The sequence below is a fragment of the Temnothorax longispinosus genome, chromosome 3, assembly GCF_030848805.1.
Source record: "Temnothorax longispinosus isolate EJ_2023e chromosome 3, Tlon_JGU_v1, whole genome shotgun sequence".
Lineage (NCBI taxonomy): Eukaryota > Metazoa > Arthropoda > Insecta > Hymenoptera > Formicidae > Temnothorax > Temnothorax longispinosus.
In genome coordinates, this window is record NC_092360.1 from 22576543 (window position 1) to 22599376 (window position 22834).

At 33.7% G+C, this 22834-nt stretch overlaps 1 protein-coding gene across 2 annotated transcripts in view; it reads right to left on the reverse strand.

Annotated features, from left to right (window-relative positions):
- Nucleotides 1-10725, reverse strand: part of LOC139809707 (scoloptoxin SSD14-like) — a 34429-nt gene extending 23704 nt beyond the window's left edge. Inside the window, exons 1-2 of one of the 2 annotated variants that reach the window (XM_071772823.1) lie at nucleotides 10589-10725; nucleotides 10412-10480 (exon numbers count right to left, since the gene is read on the reverse strand). In XM_071772823.1, coding sequence (XP_071628924.1) covers nucleotides 10412-10480; nucleotides 10589-10710 — 191 coding nt within the window. In that variant the 5' untranslated portion in view covers nucleotides 10711-10725. The remainder of the gene's footprint in view (nucleotides 1-10411; nucleotides 10481-10588) is intronic. The other variant, XM_071772824.1, reaches the window with a different exon arrangement.
- Nucleotides 10726-22834: the final 12109 nt, after the last annotated feature.

Consider the following 22834-nt stretch of genomic DNA (forward strand, 5'->3'; position numbering starts at 1 on the left):
TTGCATCTACGCACGCGAGAACAAATTTAAAAAAATTTGACTTACACCACTATGACTTTTACCCCTCCATATATAAAACGTATTTTAAACGTTAGTCAAGAGTAATACTCAATATTAATTCCTAATACAACTCAAAATAAATAGAGAGAAATGGAAGAGATGGAACTATGGATTTATATTTAATATTAATGTCACCTATATTATAAATAATATTAAATATTAAATATTAAATATAATGCCCAAATTTTAATTTTTATCTTTTATTTATTTTTATTTATGATGCAGTGCAATAAATAAGAATATAAATAAGAACCAAACGGTTACATATAATGTACTGTGTTGCATTTTTTGCGTGAAAATCACCAGTTTTCCAAATAGGTGATCTTGTTAGCTAATCTACACAGAAAGAAAATGTATGAACAGCATCAGTTTAATTGAGATAAAACCTATTGATGTAACATCAATATTAATGAACAAAAAACATTAGATAATGTTTTAACAATTTAAATATTTAGTCCAATAATATCCAATTGAATTAACTATTTATGTTTGTGGCAGCTCGTGACGTCGACGTTTAATTGAAGCAATTTTTTTTCCGTGTTATACGGTATGCAGCTGATATAGTAGAGTTCAAATGCGAATATAACTTCCACAGGTGGAAATCCTTTCTTGACAATTGAGAGGATTTGTAGTATTGACCGGGCTCCGCAGGCTATAACGCCGACTTCCGTCGACGCTCGCTATGTACCTTCTTAATGAATAGTCTTAACATAAAAAAACTCGTTATACCAGGACCCACCTTCTACCACATAATGAGGATGAATGCATTAATACGCCCTTTTATATAGCGGTTTTTATTACCTATCGTAGGGGTTCTTACTTATGGGTATGACTGGGGCCTCCTAGTTCTCTCCCGGGCAGTTGGCGAAGCTACCTAAGCGTGCTTGCAAGCACTCGCGCGAAAGGTCTCGCCTCGATGCGTGTGCGAGAAAGTATTAACCGAGTTGCCGTTCGGCGCTCAAGAGAAAATGGTAGTCGAGTTGCTGTGCTGTCAAGCGCTCAGTAACTCATAAAGCTGCCACAATTACAATTAAAAATATTAACTTTATTACTTGGATTATTATAAATTGTAATATAGAGTACTGTAGATAATACTTGAGGGTTCAAATTTTACCGGGAAAATAATTGGTTAAATATTACGTTGGTTACATATAACTAATAGAAATTAAACAGTTATGGTTTAAAATATAATAGCATTAACAAACATCTCAACTTGTGTTAATTCAACAACAAGTTATAAATACATAGATGCTACTGTATATCGGTAATTATACATATTCGACATGCGATATGCCAGGAGTTTGTATATTTATTCCGTTCACACTAGTCGTGAAAAATATGTTTATTCGGTTAGAATCATTTCATTTATTAAGTATTATAATTGTTTAAATATTGTTTGAAATATTTTGAGGTTTTATTTGGCAATAAGATTTGAAAAAAGATAACTTCTCACTCGAAATATGCTCATTGCTAAATTAAAATTAATAAACATTAATTAAATGTTTACAAAATGTGTATTAATTCACTAATTACGAAACTAATTCGCAAGTTGATATTTAACATATGTTTATTATAATTAATTGTTGATATAGATAGAATGCAAAAGCGTTAATAAAATATCAAATGACAATAATTTGTTAATGAAACGTATGTTATTAATTAAATAAACAAATGTATTTTATTCATTTTCTAAAATTTTTCGAAAATACATGTGTATATTCGCAGACACACATGTAGTGTACAGCATTAAGTTGCTGTTATCATTATCGTTATCGTTAATGTGGTACAGAAGTCGTTACCGATCGCAACTCTGTGCGGAAAATTATCGGCATTGATATGCATGCCGTATAAGAACAGACTATAAACATATGTAAGCACTTTAAAAGGAATAATTTGCGTCAGCTTTACAATAATACGAAATCTTTAGGAAATTTTATGTTGCGAATCTGCGTTGCATCGGCTGCATTCAAATTATCTGTTGCATCGTATCAAAAAGAATTAGGCCACCGTTTTCTTATTTCGCGAGAACATCGCGCGGATATTGAATGCTAATTAAATTTTGTGCGACGTGCGCGAAGGATATAACGATAGGAAAGTATTATCAATGGACACAATAAGGGCGGTGCGAGTGTATCATGAGCGTGCGTCGGATTTAAAATGTAAATCACGTACATGCGCGTACACATTAATGCGTAATTAAATGTTAATATATTCTGCGAGCGAAAACGAGAAAGATAGAGAAGGGAGGAGAGGACAAACAGAGAGAGAGAGAGAGAGAGAAAGAGAGGAAATGTGCACAAATTAATATGTTTGCGAGGGGTTAATTATTCTATTTTTGTTCGCTCAAAGATTGTTTTACAATTACTGGCACGACTTGGCATGATATATAGCACTGAGTGGTTTTAGTGCTATATTTATATTTCTTTCATGTCGTGCGAGCACTTATTGTTACAATATTATTGCAATATATATTCCTTTATTCATTACGCGATATTATTAACTACGGAGCTTTTAAGATACGCTTTCTAACCAACTCAGTTGCGAAAGGTACTTATTCTTAGATGTGACAGACGTTAAAGCTAAGTAAAAATGGAAAATTCATTAAAGGGGTTGCACGTAAACAGGGGAAAAAATAGCACATAAAAGAAAGGAGTCGATCTACGTGTGGCGATAAGCATGTACGCAACAGTTCGTAGAATGAATAATCCATAATAAAAACCTAATAGTTAGTAAATCTAATCATTGTTGTTAATGTTTCGGCGATCACATGCGTTAAGGAGAACACAATCTCCCGGAGAAGCTATCGTTAATAACTATTATTAATATTAGAATAGCGCAAGGATGGTCACTGTTTCTAGAAATACCTATCACAGTTTCCTGTTTCCATCATACATATGGAAATGATAACTGCTCTTATTTAACTGGCTGATATAAAAAAAAGTTGACATAGTTAAGTTGTAAAAAGTATTCGTTAATATAAATGTAATTAAAACTCGCAACAGTCGCAACATTGAGGTTCTATAGAAATCTTGGATTCATTTATCAAACTCTGTAGTTTTTAAATAACAAATTTCCATATAGATAATTTGCTTGTCGATAAGCAAGCAATTAGTCTGAAAGAATTTTTTGCTAATATCTTGTTTTCGATATATGTTGCTCATTTGAGCTGTTAGGGAATCCTCACAAGAAATACCGCGTGCAATGCGATCCGACTACGAATCGTTCAATATAATTGCTGGATTTAATTACTGCTTTATTGGTATGTGCATCCGTAGCATTTGCGGCGTATCGAAAGCGCGAAATCGCGAAAGCTCTCCGTTTAATTGGCCAACCTGAAACGCTGCAAATCGCGCGAAGAATGCGTGTGTGTTTCCGGCACAGTCCTGCTAATATTTTTTCACGCAATTGTGCGAAACACGTAATTTAATTTTATTACTGGAACAGATTGAACTTAATGCGTGTGGAATATGTGAACACAATATTTTTGTATTTCTAACAGATCTAACACTTAACGCTTTGCGTTTAAATATATTATTTCCTTAATTTTATAAATTCAGAGAGCATATATTAGGAGATAAATAAAATCTAAAAAATAAAGAGAAAGAAACACTTCTTTTTGTTTAAATTCCCGGTAAGCAGGGGACAATAAACTGCGCGGCACTCATCCATGAATAATTGATAATTTACAGGTCGAGTATGATCTCAGAATGTAAACGCTGTTGAGAATGTAAAAATTACAATTTATCGTATAATTACAAATTATCGTATAATAGCTTGTGAGAGCTTTTCTCATGTCATTGAGACACACGAGTGCGCGATCGAATTTGCAATAGTACGTGTTATCAACATACAGAATTAATATTAAAGAAAGAGAACACAAGAGCGGATTTAATTTCTTACATCTTAAGAGTACTTGGTAGATTCTTTAGCAAAAATTTGAGCGATTTTTTATCTTTTCCTTCTATTCCTCTGTTTAAGGACATCTCTCCGAAAGATCCGCAAAGTCTGCGTAGCCGTTAGTAGTTACGCTGCTATGATTTGGATTCTCATACGGGGAAATGTGAAACGCACGCGCGAGATATTCGGTGCATTTGTATTCATAGGCAAACACCCATTACCGTCTCCTCCTATAAGGGGTGCACTTATTTTTCTTACTCGCATTTCCATTAAACTCTAAGGGCGAGGCCTAACTTAAAGGGGGTAATATATTCCTCTCTCTTTGTTACGGACGACTAAATTACGTGGTACTCTACCGGCAATTACCAAGTCAGCAACCCATTAAGTGAAGTATGCTCCGATGAGGGGGTACTGCGCTGAAATCTTTCTGCCCGGAATATAAAATTAAGCAGGCAGCCCAACTTCTGAGAAAGAGCATACGAGAGAAAGAGAAAGACGGGGAGGAGGAAGATGAAGAACGCAATAGCAAGACAGAATCAAAGAAGCTGCAAATTGCAATTAACTACATTCACTCGAACTTGGCGATTCGGGAAATAAACAATGTTATGAGATTTATCAAAATAGATTAACGAGCTTGAGATATATCAACAAAATCCGTTTTATTCCGTAATCGCTTCATCTGCTGCGTCGTTATCTGACGATGAAGTGCGATATTAACGCGGTCGTAATTATAATCGTTTCTGTCGAACGTATATGAAGACCGCCGTCCGGTGAAGAGCGCGTTCATCATCCGACGAAATTGTCGCGCGCCGACAGCAAAAACAGAGGCGAGGACACGCTCCCTCGCGTCCTCATCCTCTCTGTTATAACATAGCGCCATTTTTATAACAGATGACCCGTCGGTCCGGATGCTGTGCCGGACGGGCACCGACAAATACCCACGCCGCCACTGTAAAGTTTCGGGTTGGGCGCGGTCGGAAAAAAAAGAAGGGGAAAAAATGGAGAACCAGGCCTCATAAATATTTAACGACTAAAGGCTGCAGCCCCGCACCACGAATTTTATACCGTCCCCGTTGTTTCTCGTTGGCTTCAACGAAAAAGAGGAGCCGGAATACTTTCCGTCGCTGCCCTTAAGCAAGCCTTCCCTGAAGGATAACACCGAGACTGGGTTTATTCGGCGCGGATCGAAAGGCGGAAATGTACGCTTTCTGATGCGGTCGTAATGTGTGTACTTTGGTTCGCGTCGATCTAATTACTTCCGGTCTTTATCTTTATTTTCTTTAAGTAAAGAGGAGTAGTCGAACACAGACGAAAGGAAAGGAGGAAAGGAGCTGGCAGGGAGAGAAAGAGAGAGAGAGAGAGAGCCCATTCAATAAAATTAACAAAAGCAAATTGTTTAAAGCAACAACAAAGGATAATTAAAAATGATACAAAAATGTTATATATTTTCAATTGGACAATCCTAAAAGTATCAATGCGTCCACACATTTTCATAAAGGAAAAATGGATCGTTGTCAAGAATTTATAAATGAAAGTATGTATATCGGACCAAGAAAGAAAAAAAAAAAAAACATAAATTATTAATTATATAAATTTACTAAGCAACTATATAATTTTTTTGAAGAAGCTATCTTGCATATCTAAAAAAATTTTTATTCAAATCTACGTCATATAAAAATTTATTTTTATTTCATTTTGTTCTCATTCTCTCTCTCTCTTTCTCTTGCGTCGCTTTTTCACTATTTTTCAGTGACAAGCGGAGGCTTATAGATGTTGTTGTCGCGCTGGTTCGCGGATTAAAATTCTCGGCCATTTGCATTCTACAATTTCCTCGCGAGAGCACGATCGCCGATACGAATGCAGCTTCTTCGTTTCGTGGCGACATTTATATCTTGGTCTCGCTGTTTTCAAGCAAACTTTTGCGTTTGCAAGCGGTTAACGGAGGGACCGCGGTGAAATGCTCACAGCGATACCATCATGTTGTATAAAATTTTTGCCAAAGGTAGAGGGTAAACTAGGTTAACGCTACACTTATAAATTTGGAAACCTGAGATATCAAGATTATTTAAAATCTTGTTAATTAATATAATGTTTATGTATAGATATATTTATAAAAATAAAAATTATTTTAATAAAAATGCAAAAAACACCGGATTAACTATATTTAGTGAACGAAATCTTTTCTTAATTATGTTTTACTATATAATTTCTAAAATAAATGACTCATATGTGTACACTAAAGCTTCATACAGTTTATAAGCTTTAGGATGTAACTGATGAGCTTGCTTTACTTAGAAGCATTATTCATTTCTTTTTTAAGCAAAAAACCTTTTAAAAATAACTTGCGGTTTTTGCTTATAAAATGTGATTAAATATTAAAAGAAATTTCCATTATAAATTTGCTCAATATCTCACAAATAAGATTAATAACAAAAGAAGAATATATATAATAAGGCCCATTACATTAATTTAAGTTCAATACTTGGTAAATTTTGCATATAAAATAATAATAAAACAAATGGGAAACGTACAAATGTATATCACTTCGAGAATACTTAGCATCCGAAAATCTATGAAAGCCGCTTCATATCGATTGTCTATATCGTCTATAGCAAAAAACCGTACCGTGACGTATTTCGCAAGCGTTCTAATTTTCAGCCAAACGTTGCACGGTAAAGCTTTTTCCTGCAACTTTTCATAAATATGCATGGAAAGTGTGGTTTCGGTCCGTTAAATCACATTGCCAGAAGAGTGAAAATTGTCTTGGGGAAAAAGAAAGCGGATAAGTACACCGTGTGGGCACCTGGGGAGGTCGCACAGCATCCGACTTGCCAATCCCGCGAAGCCTGAGCGCGCGGTGTACGTGCGCCGGTACATGGAATAGGTGAGCGGGGTGGAAGAATATTTCGCGGGGGATATTCCCTAAGAGAAGAGGGTTTTCTCGTACAGGAATGCCGAAACGTGACGCCATCACGGCTATCTGGGAAGAGCATCTGATCGTCGACGCTGTTCCCGGCAGAAAAGGTTAAGCTTTAAAATTTACCACCGAGATCAGAGGCGCAGTTAGATTCCTTTCGATAAAGACACAATTTTTAAAGTGAAGCTGAGAGAATTTCTATCGAAGTTGAAACTATTCGATGCTGCGCTCGTGTAATATCCGAGCGTGTAATATCCACGTCATATTATTATTGGAATATCTATATTTGTTTCTTTTTCATTATTAATATTAATTAATAAAATATAAAGTAAATTTTTATTTTATGTTAACATATTCTTTTTAATTATAAATTGATTACAAGTCATTATCTTCGATTGTACTTATGTTTTGTTTGATACACACACACACACATTTGACGTTTGTCAATTTTTAAAAATTGGGTTTAATCATATAATGGAACATTTGCGTATATGAATAATATAATAAAAATATTGTATTATTTATGTACGCAAGTATATAATAAAAATTTGACTCAAGCATTATTATACAAGGCAATTTCCGAAAAAAAGGTCGTGTGGTGAACTTCATCTATTTAGATCAGTAAAATATTTATACGATAGAACAGCAGCCGATGTTGCATAATTACTGGCTATGAGTTTTGCATCGGGAAAGCCGATCGGTGAATAGTGGCTGCGAGATTGTGCTCCGATGGTGTAAATATTTTAGAATACCGTTCGAAGGCTCCATGCATTTTAGATCGTCTGGTTTTGCATTCCGCAGCCTACCAACTCTCTCTCTCTCCCTCCCTCCTTCTCTCTCTCTCTCTCTCTCTCTCTCTCTCTCTCTCTCTCTCTCGAATGTATCTAGACTCTAGCTAGGATCGACCCGTCTCTCGCGTTGCACGAACAGGGCCTCTTGTAATGCAATATCCTTCGAAATGATTCGCTTTCACGGCACGCGTACCATCGCAGCGAAAGGTTCCTTGCGCGTTAAATATGCGAAACCGAATATTCTTCGAGCGCTGGCGCACTTTGTATAGCGAGTCTTTAATTACTTTGCGAAAAGATTGAACCTTGTCACCGATGCGGTCCGCACAGTAATTCGATACACGCGAAGCGAAGAAGACAGCGCTTTAATCCTTTATTGATCCTTACGAGGTATTGTCGCGCAAGAGATACATCGAGGTGTACCGAGTATCAGTACCGATAGAAAATTCGCACGTTTATTTTTAAATAAAGAATTTATACAGAAAAAAAATACAAGAGTCTAGCACAGTTTCTCTTTAATTATTTTTATATTTGATAAATTTTGACTATAAAATATGTAGGTGTAATTAAAATGGAATTAAGAATAAAAGATATCTATGTTCTGTTTATATTTTCCATAGATTTAAGCATTACAATAATTTCTTTTTAAAATTAATTCGATATATTTGATCTTAATTGAATTTCATGGTTAAAATACATAAAAACAATGTTTTAAATTCTATTTTCGCAATATTGAAAGCCGTTTATTGCTATAGACTTATAATATTTGGAAAAATTAAAATTTTTTTTTGACAGTATCGAATTTAAGATATTTGATGTCTTCAAAAAGTTAAAGTAAATTGCGAATAGTTTTCTACATCATAAAGTTTTTACTTGAAATATTTCTTTGTCTATCTTAGAATACCCACGATCTTAGGATACTCCATCAATATGAAAGATATCGAGGCAAGCTGCAGTGTTCTACAAAATATCTGATGACACTCAAAAAATTGGAGAAATGAGGTCGCGTTTTTATATCGAAAAATCAATCACTTTATGTACAAAAAATATTGGTATTCTACATAAATGTTGTAATAAACACTTTTGTATTAAACGTTTCCTTTAAAGTAATAAATTTTTGACATTCTTCGAGAGTGTTATGTATCTTGCAGCTATATCGTTTCATGTACAAAGTACATTTTCAATAAAATCTTATGTCTCAATAAAATTTTATACATAGTTCAATCTAATTATCGATAGATCGGTGCTTTTTAGAGAGGCACGAGAATTTCATTATATTCTTTATTATATTATATTATTATTTATATAATTATATAATTTCATTATTCTTTTCCCTCTTATTTATAAAAAAAATATACACTTTATACATATTTTCTCTCATTGTCAGTATATTTATTCTTTTTATTTCAAGAGTTTAAGCTGTGGCAATCAGCATCTCGTATTATTATAAGTCAACTTATTGGGGCTAGTGCGCGGAAATGCAAAGATCGATAAGCCATCGAGTGCAGCGTAGAGACGCGATTGCACTTCCGACCATCATTTTCTTCCTCGTTCGTCAAACAGGTCGTGACAACTAAAAATAAAAGTGTCATACTGATCTCTGTAATACGTAACGTTCGAGCACGCTCGTAATATAACACACGCGCGAAAGCAGACATACCTACACGATGCCTCGTGGTATCTCGGGGTACCTCGAGATTATGAATTATGATATCTATAATATCATCGCGAAATAGGAATTAGAAATAGGAAGTAGTGCGAATACACTAATTACACTATGCGTTTAACCCTCGGTAGTCACACGGAATCAAAGGATCAAGGATCAAGTGATCAAAGTTTTAACATTGTATAGAATGTATTCTCATTATAAAAAAATTAACTTTTTGAGGGACATCATGTTCAAAAAAATCCTTAAAAAATGTTCAAAAAAGAAGTGTGATCACCGAGGGTTAAAAAGTTACTAATGTCATGTTTTATTATACGCACCTTATTAAAAAACTCTACAAATTGCAGGGTAAAATAATAATAATCTATATGTATAAGAACTTAATTATTTACTAGTTAAAATAGTCACAAAATGGCCATGAAAAACGCATCTGCAATTAATTTATTTAAAATTTTATATGTTTACTCTACATGTTAAATTGCTTTTAGCATCGTAAGGGTTTTTTATTTTATACATTTCTTCGCCTGCAATTGCAAAATTAATGATAAAAGTTTGCGAGTAAAATTGATACGCTTGTTTCAAACATCTATCACTTTGTTTGAAAAATAAAAATTTTTTAAAACGTTGAAAAAATATTTGAATTTACTTTAAGAAAAACTTTTATTTTTTATTGCAGATGCGTTCTTTCTAGCTATCTCGGCTGGTACCATTTTTTAAAGTCGGTTTGTGATGCTTTTGAAGTCAACTGCTGTAGTATCACCATGTCATTTTAAAAAGTGTCAATATAAAAATTTAAAAATGTTTTAAGCCTATATATGTTTTTTAATAATAAAATCTTATTTTATATCTAGATAGAACAGAAAGTTACAATAAAGTCAAAGGACGTCAAAATGATAAAATGATGGTAAAGTGACAAAAAATCGACACATTTTGACATCATTTGATTTTGACATCACATGACTTTATTGTGACTTGCTATTCTACCTGGGTATTTTCCTTTAAAAAATTCAGAAAAGTGACTTTCTATTCCGTCGTTTTAGATGTATGTACTTTCTTAAATAATAACTACTGAACAGAACTTACGACATATTCAAGGAAGGCATTTTAAGGGATTTCTTTCCTTGTTTCTCCTGTATCTTCTTCTGGTGAAAACTGATAATCACAAAAAAATGGAGCGAGATTGTAATATATGTTAATATATTTTAACTGTTTCTGTAAACAATATATATATCATTGTAATATATGTATACATATATTTACCTAATATGTGCTAAGACGACTGCTAGCTCAGTCAGAAATGCAACAAGAATGGAATATTTACTATCGTATGTTACTTCTGTAAACCATATATATATATATATATAATATACTATTGCTATCATACTAATTGCGTCATTGTTTTATAATGCCTACATGCAGAATGTTCCATATCTAAATTACTAGAAAATTATATGTATAATTCATCGTAGTAGCCGTTATTTTCGAAGTAATTATACAATTTTTGTCATAAGTGTGCGCACATGTCTAAAACTAGATGTAATAATTTATGTAAAAAATTCAAAAACTTTTTCAGAAATAAATATCTTATTAAGCAAACTAATATATTATAGAATTATTTCTTATTAACATATTATGTTTTATTTAAAAAAATTATATATTATATATTCTAGAACATAATCAAATTTGTAAAATATTATTAGTTTGAATAATTTTTGTTAATCTTTTTGTTAATTTTATTTATTTTCAGAAACTTTTTCTATCTAATTTTTTTTTATGAAATATTTTTAAGCGCAGATATTTCTATTTTGAAATGACAATAGTGGAGATAATAATAGCAAATCCGGATTTTTTTTCATAAAACATTGTGATCTCGCTTTGCATGATTAATTTCCACCCAATTTTCGACAAACTTCCACGAGATTAAATGCTGCATCATTAAGTTTTTATTACTGTTTTTACTGATTACATTTATTAAAGTATAATTAAGGTCTAATTAAGAAAAGTAAGATCTCGAAGATATAATAGATTAAATAAATAATAAAATGATACATACGATGCCGGGTGTTATCACGGCAAATAATACAATTTTAAACAAACATTAAAAAAAATTTTGGAAGCCTGTGACAAGTCTTAAGGTTCTGTTATATGGCATTGAGTCATTACTCATTACTCATTCCGCGAGCGATAAAGCTCAATGTCGAACATTATTACGAGCGAATAATTGGACACACGTTTGCATGACGTTTGAGCAAATAAAACGTTGCGCATGCATTAGTCATTATCGTAGCTAATTATCTGCACTTAACTGCTACTTAAACAGGGGCTTATCGTTTTGCAGCTTATCGTCTGGCATCCGTTCATCGCCATTATTACCGTCTGCAATTTTAGCCGATTGCCTCTCGCTAAATGCCCTTCGAAACGCAGCAGTAAGCTATCAATAAGTCAATTTCAAGATAAAGGCGAAACAATCTTGTGGGCGTAATTTTCCGCCCATCCATCCACTCATAAAAAAGTCGTGTAAGAAATTTTATTGTTGACATTTCTCCAGTGATGATGCTGATTGGTTCTCTCATTGCGCTGACTTCGTGAGCCTCTGTCTCATCGTATATTTTGACAGTTTTATTTTATGTAAGGGATTAATAGTGCAATAGTACTAGTTATAATGTTAAAGTTAAATAGACGTCTGTGATGTCTAGTACAATATAAAAGTAACGAATAACCAGTGACAGAACAGAAACATAAGCACGTACTTGCTCGATCTTCTGATGAAATCTCTTGACACTTTGATTTTACGACGCTTGTGATGCAGATTGATAGGTATATCTGGGACATATATGAAAATCAATATTTTATACGAGAGTTTGTCTTCTCGAGAAGTTCAGGAAGATCGATGCGCATTCTGTATGTAAGCTTTCGATAACTCGCGCGCTCGAGCGTATCGGCACACCATCGGCGAGGGAGCCTCTTTTTTTGAAGTTGCAAGCAATTTTTTTTTCGTACGAACCGGGGAAACGCCGCGACGCGTATAGTCGGCATGGGTCGCCATGCAAAACGGCTAATTGGTATGTTGCTACTGCGACCCCGTTGTATAAACTGCGCTGCCACTACGTTGGAATACACAATGCACTTTGACCCCTCGCACACCACCCCCTCTTCGGTATAGTCGTCTACGTCGCCTCCGCTAAATGGGTCAACCTTATTTATCGCGGGGGAAATATGTACGTGGACATCGACGATGAAACTCCAACGGTGAGATCTCGTCGCGAGAGACAACGAGATTCCAGGTGGAAAGTTTTCCTCGGCAATCTCGCGCGCGCTCGATATGCATCCGGCAGTTCGAGAACTCGGCAACTTGGGTTTATAATATTTTAAGCTGTCGCTAGATTTTCCAAGCTGCCCTTTCTCTCTTGTTTGAAATATCTGAGCTTTCTGCGAGACGACTATGTCGGGACCAGTATCAATCATGACGTATTGTTTATTTAAATGGAGAATGCATTAGTTAAATCAAGTACCTATATAGCTTCATAACTGATGGATCGATCAAACAAAGTTGAAAAAAATCTAAAAAATATCAATATTCTTTGAAAATATGGATGTCCTTAATAAATCAAGTGTCATTAAGTTTAATCAAATTGTATCAATAAATAATTCACAGATCGAAGAGCATTACATTTTTATGTATGGTAAAAATAAATGTATTTTGCTTTAAAACTACATAAATTTTCGAGACTTTTTGATTTGCGCAAAACTAGTTAAATTTAACAATTATACATATTTCACGTCTTCAACCTAAGATGTCATATTTTTAAAAGAAAGAAAGAGAGAGAGAGAGAAAGAGAGAGAGAGCGGGAAAGAGAATTATCTCCTTATAAATTATCATTCCCCGTTTCTATTACCGCCGTAACTTCCAATGAAGTACATCCACAAATGAAGAATCGTGCGTTTTACGTTGCAGATTCATCTCAGCTCAACTTTAAAATTAATAATTCTAAAACTTCGTAAATATTGTCATCTTCATATTTTTCCTGCATTCAATATGAGGAAATTTTCATCAATTGGAACTTTAGTATCCAGTATCGTTATATTTTGACCGCACGCCTGGTCTGCTTATCTCGAACAAACTGGAACTCCTATTTATCTCGAGAAAATTTATTTTGAGACACCAACGATGAGAGGGTTTGCCAGTGCAATAAAGCGACGATAAGCCGGCGCACGCCATCGGCACGAGTCGACGAAATTTGCAGCTAAAACTTTGTGAAAGCGTTCGTGCATTCTCAAGCAGTCCCGAATCCGGACATCGTCCAACTTCGCTCGTCTTATCGTATAGCGCCGTTGATGCAATAGACATATATTGATCGTCATTGGATATAATAAGCGAAATAATTCGTTACAAAAATAAGTTTGAACAAAGTTATGTATTATTATGTTATCTCTTAACAAATAATTCCAGAGGTTATTCCTTTCGAGAAGTTATATTCCTTTTTTTGTATAAAAGACACTGTTTAAAACTTTCATAATTTGAATGCAGCTAAAATTTTCAGAATAAACATTAATATATATTTATTATATATAGAATAAAAGAAATATTTATATTTCAAGAGAATAATTTCAAAAATGCATATGAGAAATTTTTTCGTTAAATTAATAATGTACTAATTTATCAATTTATATAACAGTTGAAAATTCCTATTTTTCTTTTATGTAAAACTTCTTTATTTAATTTAGCGAAAATTAAATTAAATTAAAATTAAATTTAGTGTTATAAAAAATTGCGAGTAATTTTGCTTTTCGTAAGTTAGCTCAAAATTGTGCGAATATAGTTATCAGCATATTTAATATTATTATATATTAATCATGTTATGTGCTAGAATTATAAGCTAGAATTTAGGATGTGGTGTATAATTATTATTCTTGACTTTATCTGTAATGCGCACAAACGTTTACACGTAACGTCACGTTTTTGGTTCGTCGTTTTCACGCTTCTGTACAGGGATTCACGAACGAACGACTAATTGGCTTCTTGCGAAAACGCTTCCGCTTTTCCTATTCGTAGGATTGGAAAAAGTCGACAATGCGATGTCCGTGATTTGCATTTTGCCGTTATCGCGCCGATTTGTCGCAGCTGCCTTTCAATTTTTCACAATTGCCACATATTGACGATCAAACTGAACGAAATTTTCATCTGAAAAATATTCTCTAAATATGTAAATATTTATCCGTCAATTCTCATATTCGGCGTGAGATTCGTTTTGATCTACATTGTAGAAAAATTTGTAGAAAGCTAAAATAATTTAGAAAATTAAAACAAATTAATCGGAAATATAAAAACGAGGATATTGAAAATTAATCGCTGAATTACTTAGGATTATTTTTACTTTTTATATTTATTTGTATCAATTATGTTTACACTTTTAAAGCAATTTATAAAAATTAATTAATTAAAAAGTATCTATAAATAAATTAAGAGTATTATAGCAATAATTAAAAAGTATCTAATTTAAAAAAATTTTACAAATAAAACTACAAGTGTATTTGGAGCTTAATTTCTGTTTCATACACCATGAAAATTGCATATTGCTTTAGAAGAATAAAATCAAATTGATGCGGCGTAATGCTATAATAGTCAATTTCTTCGCTCGAGTATTGGAATGATATTCCGAGCTCATTTAGGGGTTCATTTGGGAGCCGGTTAAATATTTTGGATAAATTAAAATAGTCTAATATTCTCGCTGACATTTATGACCGCACAGTTGGGTTTTCAGTCGAAAGATTGAACGAATGGACAGGTTTGCAAGCTGGATCCTGTTAAACCGTACAAAAACTGCGGTCAGTAGTAGTTTTACCTTTTCCCAGACATGAAGCGAAACTTGTAGCACGAAATTCCGTGCCTGCAATTGAGTGACCGGACAATTTGCACCTATGCTTCCCTACGGCAAACTTTATGTGCTGCGTCGTCTCGCTATATATATACCTAATATATTATATATTATTAATATTCTCTCAGCTTCTCTTCCGGCTCCGTAGCGTGAAAATAATTATGTCCATTCTGTGGTTTTGTCCCGCGTTTTCGAAACCGCCCGACCTCGAAGAATTTGAGAGGTGTTAACGAAATTGGGGCAACGTCTTGCTGGTGCAATAAATCATGATTCTTTATAGTTGCGGTGTGTCACACGGGAGAGACGCTTTATGTCATATTTTTTACACCATATTTTTAAAGAGTATATGTCAAAATATAGATAGCCCGTAATTATAAACAGAAGATGCGACAAAATTTTATTAACTTGATATTATAGAAATAATCAATTGAATTTAACATTTAGCTATGTAACATATTAAGAGATATTCTTGATGAGAAGACTTTCTCGTAGAATAATATAAAATGTTATTTGTTAAGATCAACAATGTTATGTACATTTTCTATAAAAGTAAACAACAAATTTACAGTAGTTTCAAGAAACAAGTATATAATTAAATTCGGTTTGTATTTATATAAAATTTTTGGTATGTATATAAATCCTGCAGTATTAAGAGAATTGAAATTTCGGCCGCGTGCAAACCAGAGCGAGAATGCAACGTGTAATAGCAGAAAGCGTCAGAGTATGATGCATTTAAGTTTCACGCGTGAAATCCGCGGCAACCTGCGAGTCAACAGTAGCGCACAGCTGGCATTACAATTCGCGAATTCTGCATTAAATAATATACTATCTACGTATCATAGGAAACTTCAGTTCGAGCGACGATAATGAGAAACGTAATCGCTGCACCGTTAAGGTTTTAATTAACTTGTCCGGTGTAACACTCTCACCAGCTTTTCTCATTTTCCGTTTTATAATTTGTCTCGTATCCGATTGGAATATCACGCGTGGAAACCGCTCGAATTTTCGAGGTGATGATATGATGGAAAGATTTATGCGATCATCTAGCGGCAGGAGGATTCGACATGTTCAAACACATCTGTTACGAATTGATGGCTGATCACTTTATACAGGTTATACGGTTGTAAAATAAATAGCTCCGCGGCGGAGAAAATTATATGCAGATGTAAACGGCGATACGCACGTACGCGTTAAACATAATGGTTTATTAAATATTATTATTAAATATTAATTACGGGAAAATGCGGATCTTTACAATAATTGACAATATTGATAGAGTCCAATAACTCTTTTTATGCAATGCTGTCCATTGTTATTGCGTTAATGTAACATATCCGAAATAATTTTGCGCATACTTTAGATATTTTAATTAATGAATTGTCCACGTGAAATGAACATTTTATTTAAGCATCAATTTCAATCTAGTAATAAATTTGTATCAGTTACATTATGTAGAGTACTTTTGGTAATGATTGAATTAATTATTTGTGTGTAATATATTTTGATTTAACGTCAAAACAAAATGCAGCATTATAACGCCCTCTTAATATGTACGTATTATGTTGATTCACAATGGAAGTAAAATGTGTGTCATATAAAAATAAAAAAACTCCAACTTTCTTTCATTTTATTGTATATACTGATTCCATTTTGTGATTAATAATGCCTATCTTTATTTTATGCATGTTTAATCCATAATTCAGCAAAATATTTTATTATTTTTGGTTTAATTTTCATATAGCTTATACTCATTTATTCACACTCGTGAACGAGTATGTTTAATTAGTTTACACGTAATGTTTAATTAATTTACACGGAATAATACATAGCTTAACACGGTATAATGCATATTCAATGCACGAGATAAGACGCATGTATATAATCTTACGTCTTCTAGATAGAATAAACTGCTGTACGAAGTTTACGCGACGTGCTTGTGGGAAAAAAATGATGTTCCTAAGTACATACTACTAAAAGGTGTGGCAGACGAAAAAGTGATGCCCCGTAAATACACGACAATAAAAAGCGTGGTAAATTACGCGAGGTCGTCGCGTATGCACGTCGCGAATGCGCTGTATGCAAGAGGTGCATTTTGCAGTAACGCGTCCTGAATTCGCGCGCATCCAGCTTTAATGACACCGCTGAATTTCACACTGTCGTTATATTTATTATTGTCGGCCGCATTTAGGATCGTAAAATAAGATAGGAAATTGACTAGTGATAACGATTTCGGATAGATGTTTAAAAAACGTATTAAGATTCGAGAACGAGAATGATACGTTTTAGGACTGTAGCTTAAATTATTCTCGGTCTAAATTAAGACTGCCAATTTTATATCATTTTCTCTTTCTCTGTGACCTAATTAACAAATTATGATTTACACAGTATTGTTTTGGATATTTGTGGATTTTTTACTTTCAATTATTTAAATAAAAAAAAAAAAACGTAAAAGTTGTGGAAAATTTATAAATATAAAAATTATAGAAAAGAGAATTATATTTTATCGTCTTATACATTAAATATATGCGTCAGCAAAATAAATCTGAATTTAACATTAAAAGCTACGTAACATAATTTAATAATGCAGTCATAATTACTGTCCTTTACTTACAATTAGTGCTTTAGAGAATGCTTTAATCTTTGACATTTTTGAAAGTATCTGACAGATATTGATCTTTTATACATTTTAATTGAATTGTATTTTAATTATTCGTGTCTAATTAATAAGCAGGTATAATATTTGCTATTTCTTTTAAGACAAAGTTTTTTCTCTACAATTTGATGCGATTTTCGATCTCGTAGCGCTATCGTGAAAACGAGTAGTCACTAGTAGCTAGCTTAAACGCGAGATACACGTATGGGAAATAATTGTCACGTGCGCACTTCAAACGGACCGTGTCGGATTTTAAATTGTTGTGTCTCCTCGAAGATTACACAGCCTCGTACGTTGAATATTCATGATTAACATCCCGGGATATGTTGGTGATTAACAAGGACGCGACATGATACACGCTCCTTTATGAATACCGACGCCGGTATAGCATACTTTCGCCAGTGATTAAAAGCGAGGACATTCGGCTTGAGGCACACAAGTAGCTTTCATGTACTCACCTTTAATTAACCTTTTCGTTGCGACGGGCAAAGTTGCTTTTTCGAGTTTAGCGACAAAAAATGTCTAGCTTCGCAATTACGATATTGTCCATATTAGACAGTACATTAACCAACGTAAAATAATATAATTAATTTGCCGATAATCCAAATTGCAAAAGCTTATGTATTAAAATTTATAAGAATTCCAAGAAAATTTTAAATTAGTTACAAATAATTATTTTGCGAAAAATTTTCATTCTTCTTTTACAAGAAATAATTTCGCCACGTCCTCAATCTCAGCTTGAAAGTTAAAATGTAGAATTTGGCATCAAAACGGTTAAATAATTTCAAAATAAATATTATTTCAATAAATAAAGAACACTGTTCAAACGTTTAAACGGAGAGCGAGATAAAATAACGAGAAGTAAATATAATACGAGAAGTGAATAAAAATGGACAAGAAGAGTAGAGCGCGGAAGTCAGCGGACAAAATATTAAAACATATACGATAATTCCTTTAACGAATCAAATTCTTCCACCTTTTAGCGCCATGCAATAATTATTCGTTTTGCGTCAGCATGCTCAGCGCACGCAAATACAGGCTGCAAAAATGCCGGATTTTGCTCGCCGGGAACAAGCCTCTGGCGAAAGAGTCCGTACGATATATGCCGCGCACATGAGAGGAACGTATGTTGCTACAGGATGTATCAGAAGTCCTATACTTTTCGCAGACTACAGATTTTTGAAATAGTCACCGAGTTTCCTTGATTACGTTTAATTAAAAAAGTTCTATCAATCATGATTGTGGCTTGAAGTTCAATTGTTCTTGGAAGTTAATTTAAATTTAATCGAAGGCTTTACGATCATTTCTTATTCTTAAAATTTGATCTAAAACTTTTTATTTTCCTGATATCAATTTGTAATTGTAAATGAGTCGACACTAAAATAGCTATTCTTAATTTTTAACTTAAAATGCGCGACTTCTGCTACGCCCTGTATCCGCAGGAAAAGCATTTTCGTAAGGCGAGAGTCGCGCGAGTGTCTTAATTACTTGGCAAATCCAACGGAGGCACGTACTTCTTATTATATTAAGGTGGACGCAATTCCGGTGTGCAGACGCCATAAATGCAAAGTACGTTCTAACTGTGAAAGAAGACGGCTTTGCAAAAATGTACCGCGGCGCTCCTTTTTTTCATGGGAAGTGACCGAGAGTGGGAAGAGGGGTTTCATCTCGTTCATACACCAGACACGCGTCACCTATACGTATATGTTAAACGGCAGATCTACACGCACGAGCGCGCGTGTACGTTCTCTCGTCGGAGATGACGTCCACGTTATACCCGCTATTTGCACGTAAGAGGTTGCGATTTTGGAAACTGTTCGACGCGTGCGATGCTGAATTGTGGAAAACGAATAAATCTCGAGATGTAAGAGCGCTTGGACACTTTCGCACCGGAAATTTTTCAATGATTACGATTGAACGGTATATCTAATTGATTTCTATTTGCCGTCTTGTACATCGCTAGAATGCAATGAATGGAAATTAACTGTCCAATGATGCAGCTGCGACGATTCGATCGGCTTTAATTCGATAAAGTTGTCTGCGCAATAATTGAAAGAAAATTTAATTCGCATATCGCGATGCACAAAAAATTGCATGCTGAGTCACGCGATGCGCGTATTCGATAGCAAATTGTCTTATAAGGTTGAATTATTGAAGGTAATAAAACCTTCGATATTTACGTGCATGCTTAATACCACTCTTATAGAAACTATATTTTATTAAAGAAATGCAGAATTAAGAAATCCTGCTTTGAAAATGCACTCTAATACGATATTTCTAAATATATTATTTTAAAAAATCCGTTTTTTAATTAAATTATATTAAAATGTACTAAATGCATTAATATATTTTTAATAATTGTAATAAAATTATAATAAGTATATAATCCATTAGTATATATGTTTGTTATTTTTCATTATTTTTACATCTTTTAATACAAAATGATATAATACACTTGAAATATATACTTATTATAAAAATAAAATGCGATTAAACTTATACATATACATATATATCTTACATTTATTTTTAAAATTAAATTATTCAATATACTTACCGTTTTCCTGTATAGAATAAAAAATAAAAGCGTATCTAATATGTAAATATAAATATAATATGTAAATATATAAATAATTTGTGAATATAACATACGCAAGATTAGAGTAAACTTAGCCTTTGTTCAATAATAAAACGCCAATTAAAGTTGTCATTATTTATAAGTAAGGATGTCTAATCATTCTACTTGTCGTCTTGTACATTGCTAGAATGCAATGAACGGAAATTAACTGTCCAATGAAACCGTCTAATCAACCGCAATACTACAAAATATCGGTCATATTATAGAATCCAGAATTTCTCATGAGGCTGTCTCGTGAGGCTGATGGCTGTTCGCACCTCGCACCTTTGCTTTTCAATATAATGGAAAACTTGTGTCTAAAACAAGAACAACGTGTATCTGGAAACTTTGCCAATTAGTGGGATCGCGGTTCGAATAATTGCAACTCTATCTTACCAAGTTAAGCACGATCGCCGACAGCCGAACCGCGATAGTCGATATAAGTTAGACGAAGGTGAGATCTGGATGATATCGAAGGACAATGACACACACACACACACACACATACATCGCGCGACATCGAATCGACGACAGGTTGGTGCTTCTTGGGAGAAATGAGCGCAAAACCTCGTCGGATAGATTTTACACGATTATGTAAATTTTTGACGACACTTTGGCGAAGTTGGTGCGCCGCGGAACTATGTTCGGAGGGCCCTCACGAGACTGGACACGTGCGGCCGAACCGCTACTTACTATGCGGTTTTCCATCAGTTTAGTCGTTACACGCGCAGATTGCATTCTGCACTACAAGAAAAGGAAAGCTAATGTGATTTTAAACAATGGATTTAAAACAAGACCTTAAAGTGCAAATTTAACGTAGAATTTTTTTTAACCACGGTTCATTTTATTTGCGTGAAAGCATAGATCATTTATGCAATAATGATAGCAAGCATTAACTATTATAAATATAAGCTGATATTTTCTAATAAGAGATTCAAAAGCAATTTTTAATATTTTTTAACCTTTATAATAATATAAAACTAATTATAGATTCTATATATATTTTGATCATATATAATTTATGGAATTTATGACGAAATTGATCAAATTATCAATCTCAACATCTTATATTTATTCATAATATTTATTTCACATATCTATAAATATTTAATTTAAAAAACATTATTCTTTTAAAAATAAATTATTTTGTTTATATTTTGCAGTTTATTTAATAATTTATATTAATACGTAATTCTCATAATAGTGTGCTAAACAATGACTTCTTTTTGAAAGTGGTTACAACATACTTACAGAGATTCCCGAGACCTTACCATTATTTCTTTGTCTTTCTTTTCTTGGCTGTTTTGTTATTTTTATTGTGTAGTACTCTCTGATCCGACAGTAAGTTCTCTCTTCGTCTCTCTTTTCTTTCAAGGACTCGACTCTAAAGACCGAGTAATTAAAGAAAGGTTTTTGTAGTATCACTGAAGGAAGTATCTTTCGTGGCGAATAGCCAGGCTTGTACTTTTACGGAAGTTCAAAGCTGGCAAATGGTGCGTGTTAAATATTATCCGTCCCATCTAGATAGCTTCACGTAATATTTGCAACTAAAGTAATAGTAATGTATATGTATATGAATTAAATATTAATAAACATGAATTAAATATCTCTTAAATTAGAACAAGTTGGAGAACTTTTTTCACTATTTTCCACTGGAGATGCTATTAAATCGTATGATGTGCATTAAGAACTTTAAGCAGGTTGACGGTTGTTTAATAGCGATATGTGTGGATGCTTAATACGAGAAAATTGCCATGTTATCGAGATAATCACGCGGTCACGTTTAAGCACCGAATGTGCGATCTGCATGCGAACGGCTTTTAATTTCGATTTGCAAGCGGATGCGCCCGGTTGAAGCGAGACAAGTCAGAGAGGATCGCTTAAGATCTTAAGGCGGGCGTGCGTCCCCAAGTGACGAGGCATTTCACCGAGCCTTTGTGCAACTTCTGGGACAACGCGGACGATGACGAGGGCTGCCGCGAGAATTCAGAGTTCACGGAATGTACCCGGCGAATGGCGTGCATTAATAGTTCATTGTTCCCCCGCCGCTCTAGAATGCCTCGCGCTTGGGTACCCACCGTTATATGAACGCTCAAATATGTGTGTGTATACGTTTGCGTATACGAAGCGTCCGCGAGAGAAGAATAATTGCATTACGCGCAGTATATAGATATCGCTATTAATAATATGGCTTGTTCTAATCACGTTTGTAATTTTTGCAAGCCACGTTGGAATCGCTAGAAGAACGATTCAGTCTTAGCATTTTTATAGTTCAAAACTTATATTAAAGCTCATCAAAGAATAGAATATTTATATAACATAAATACAGCATAGAAGAGAAGTCCATATATATATAACAT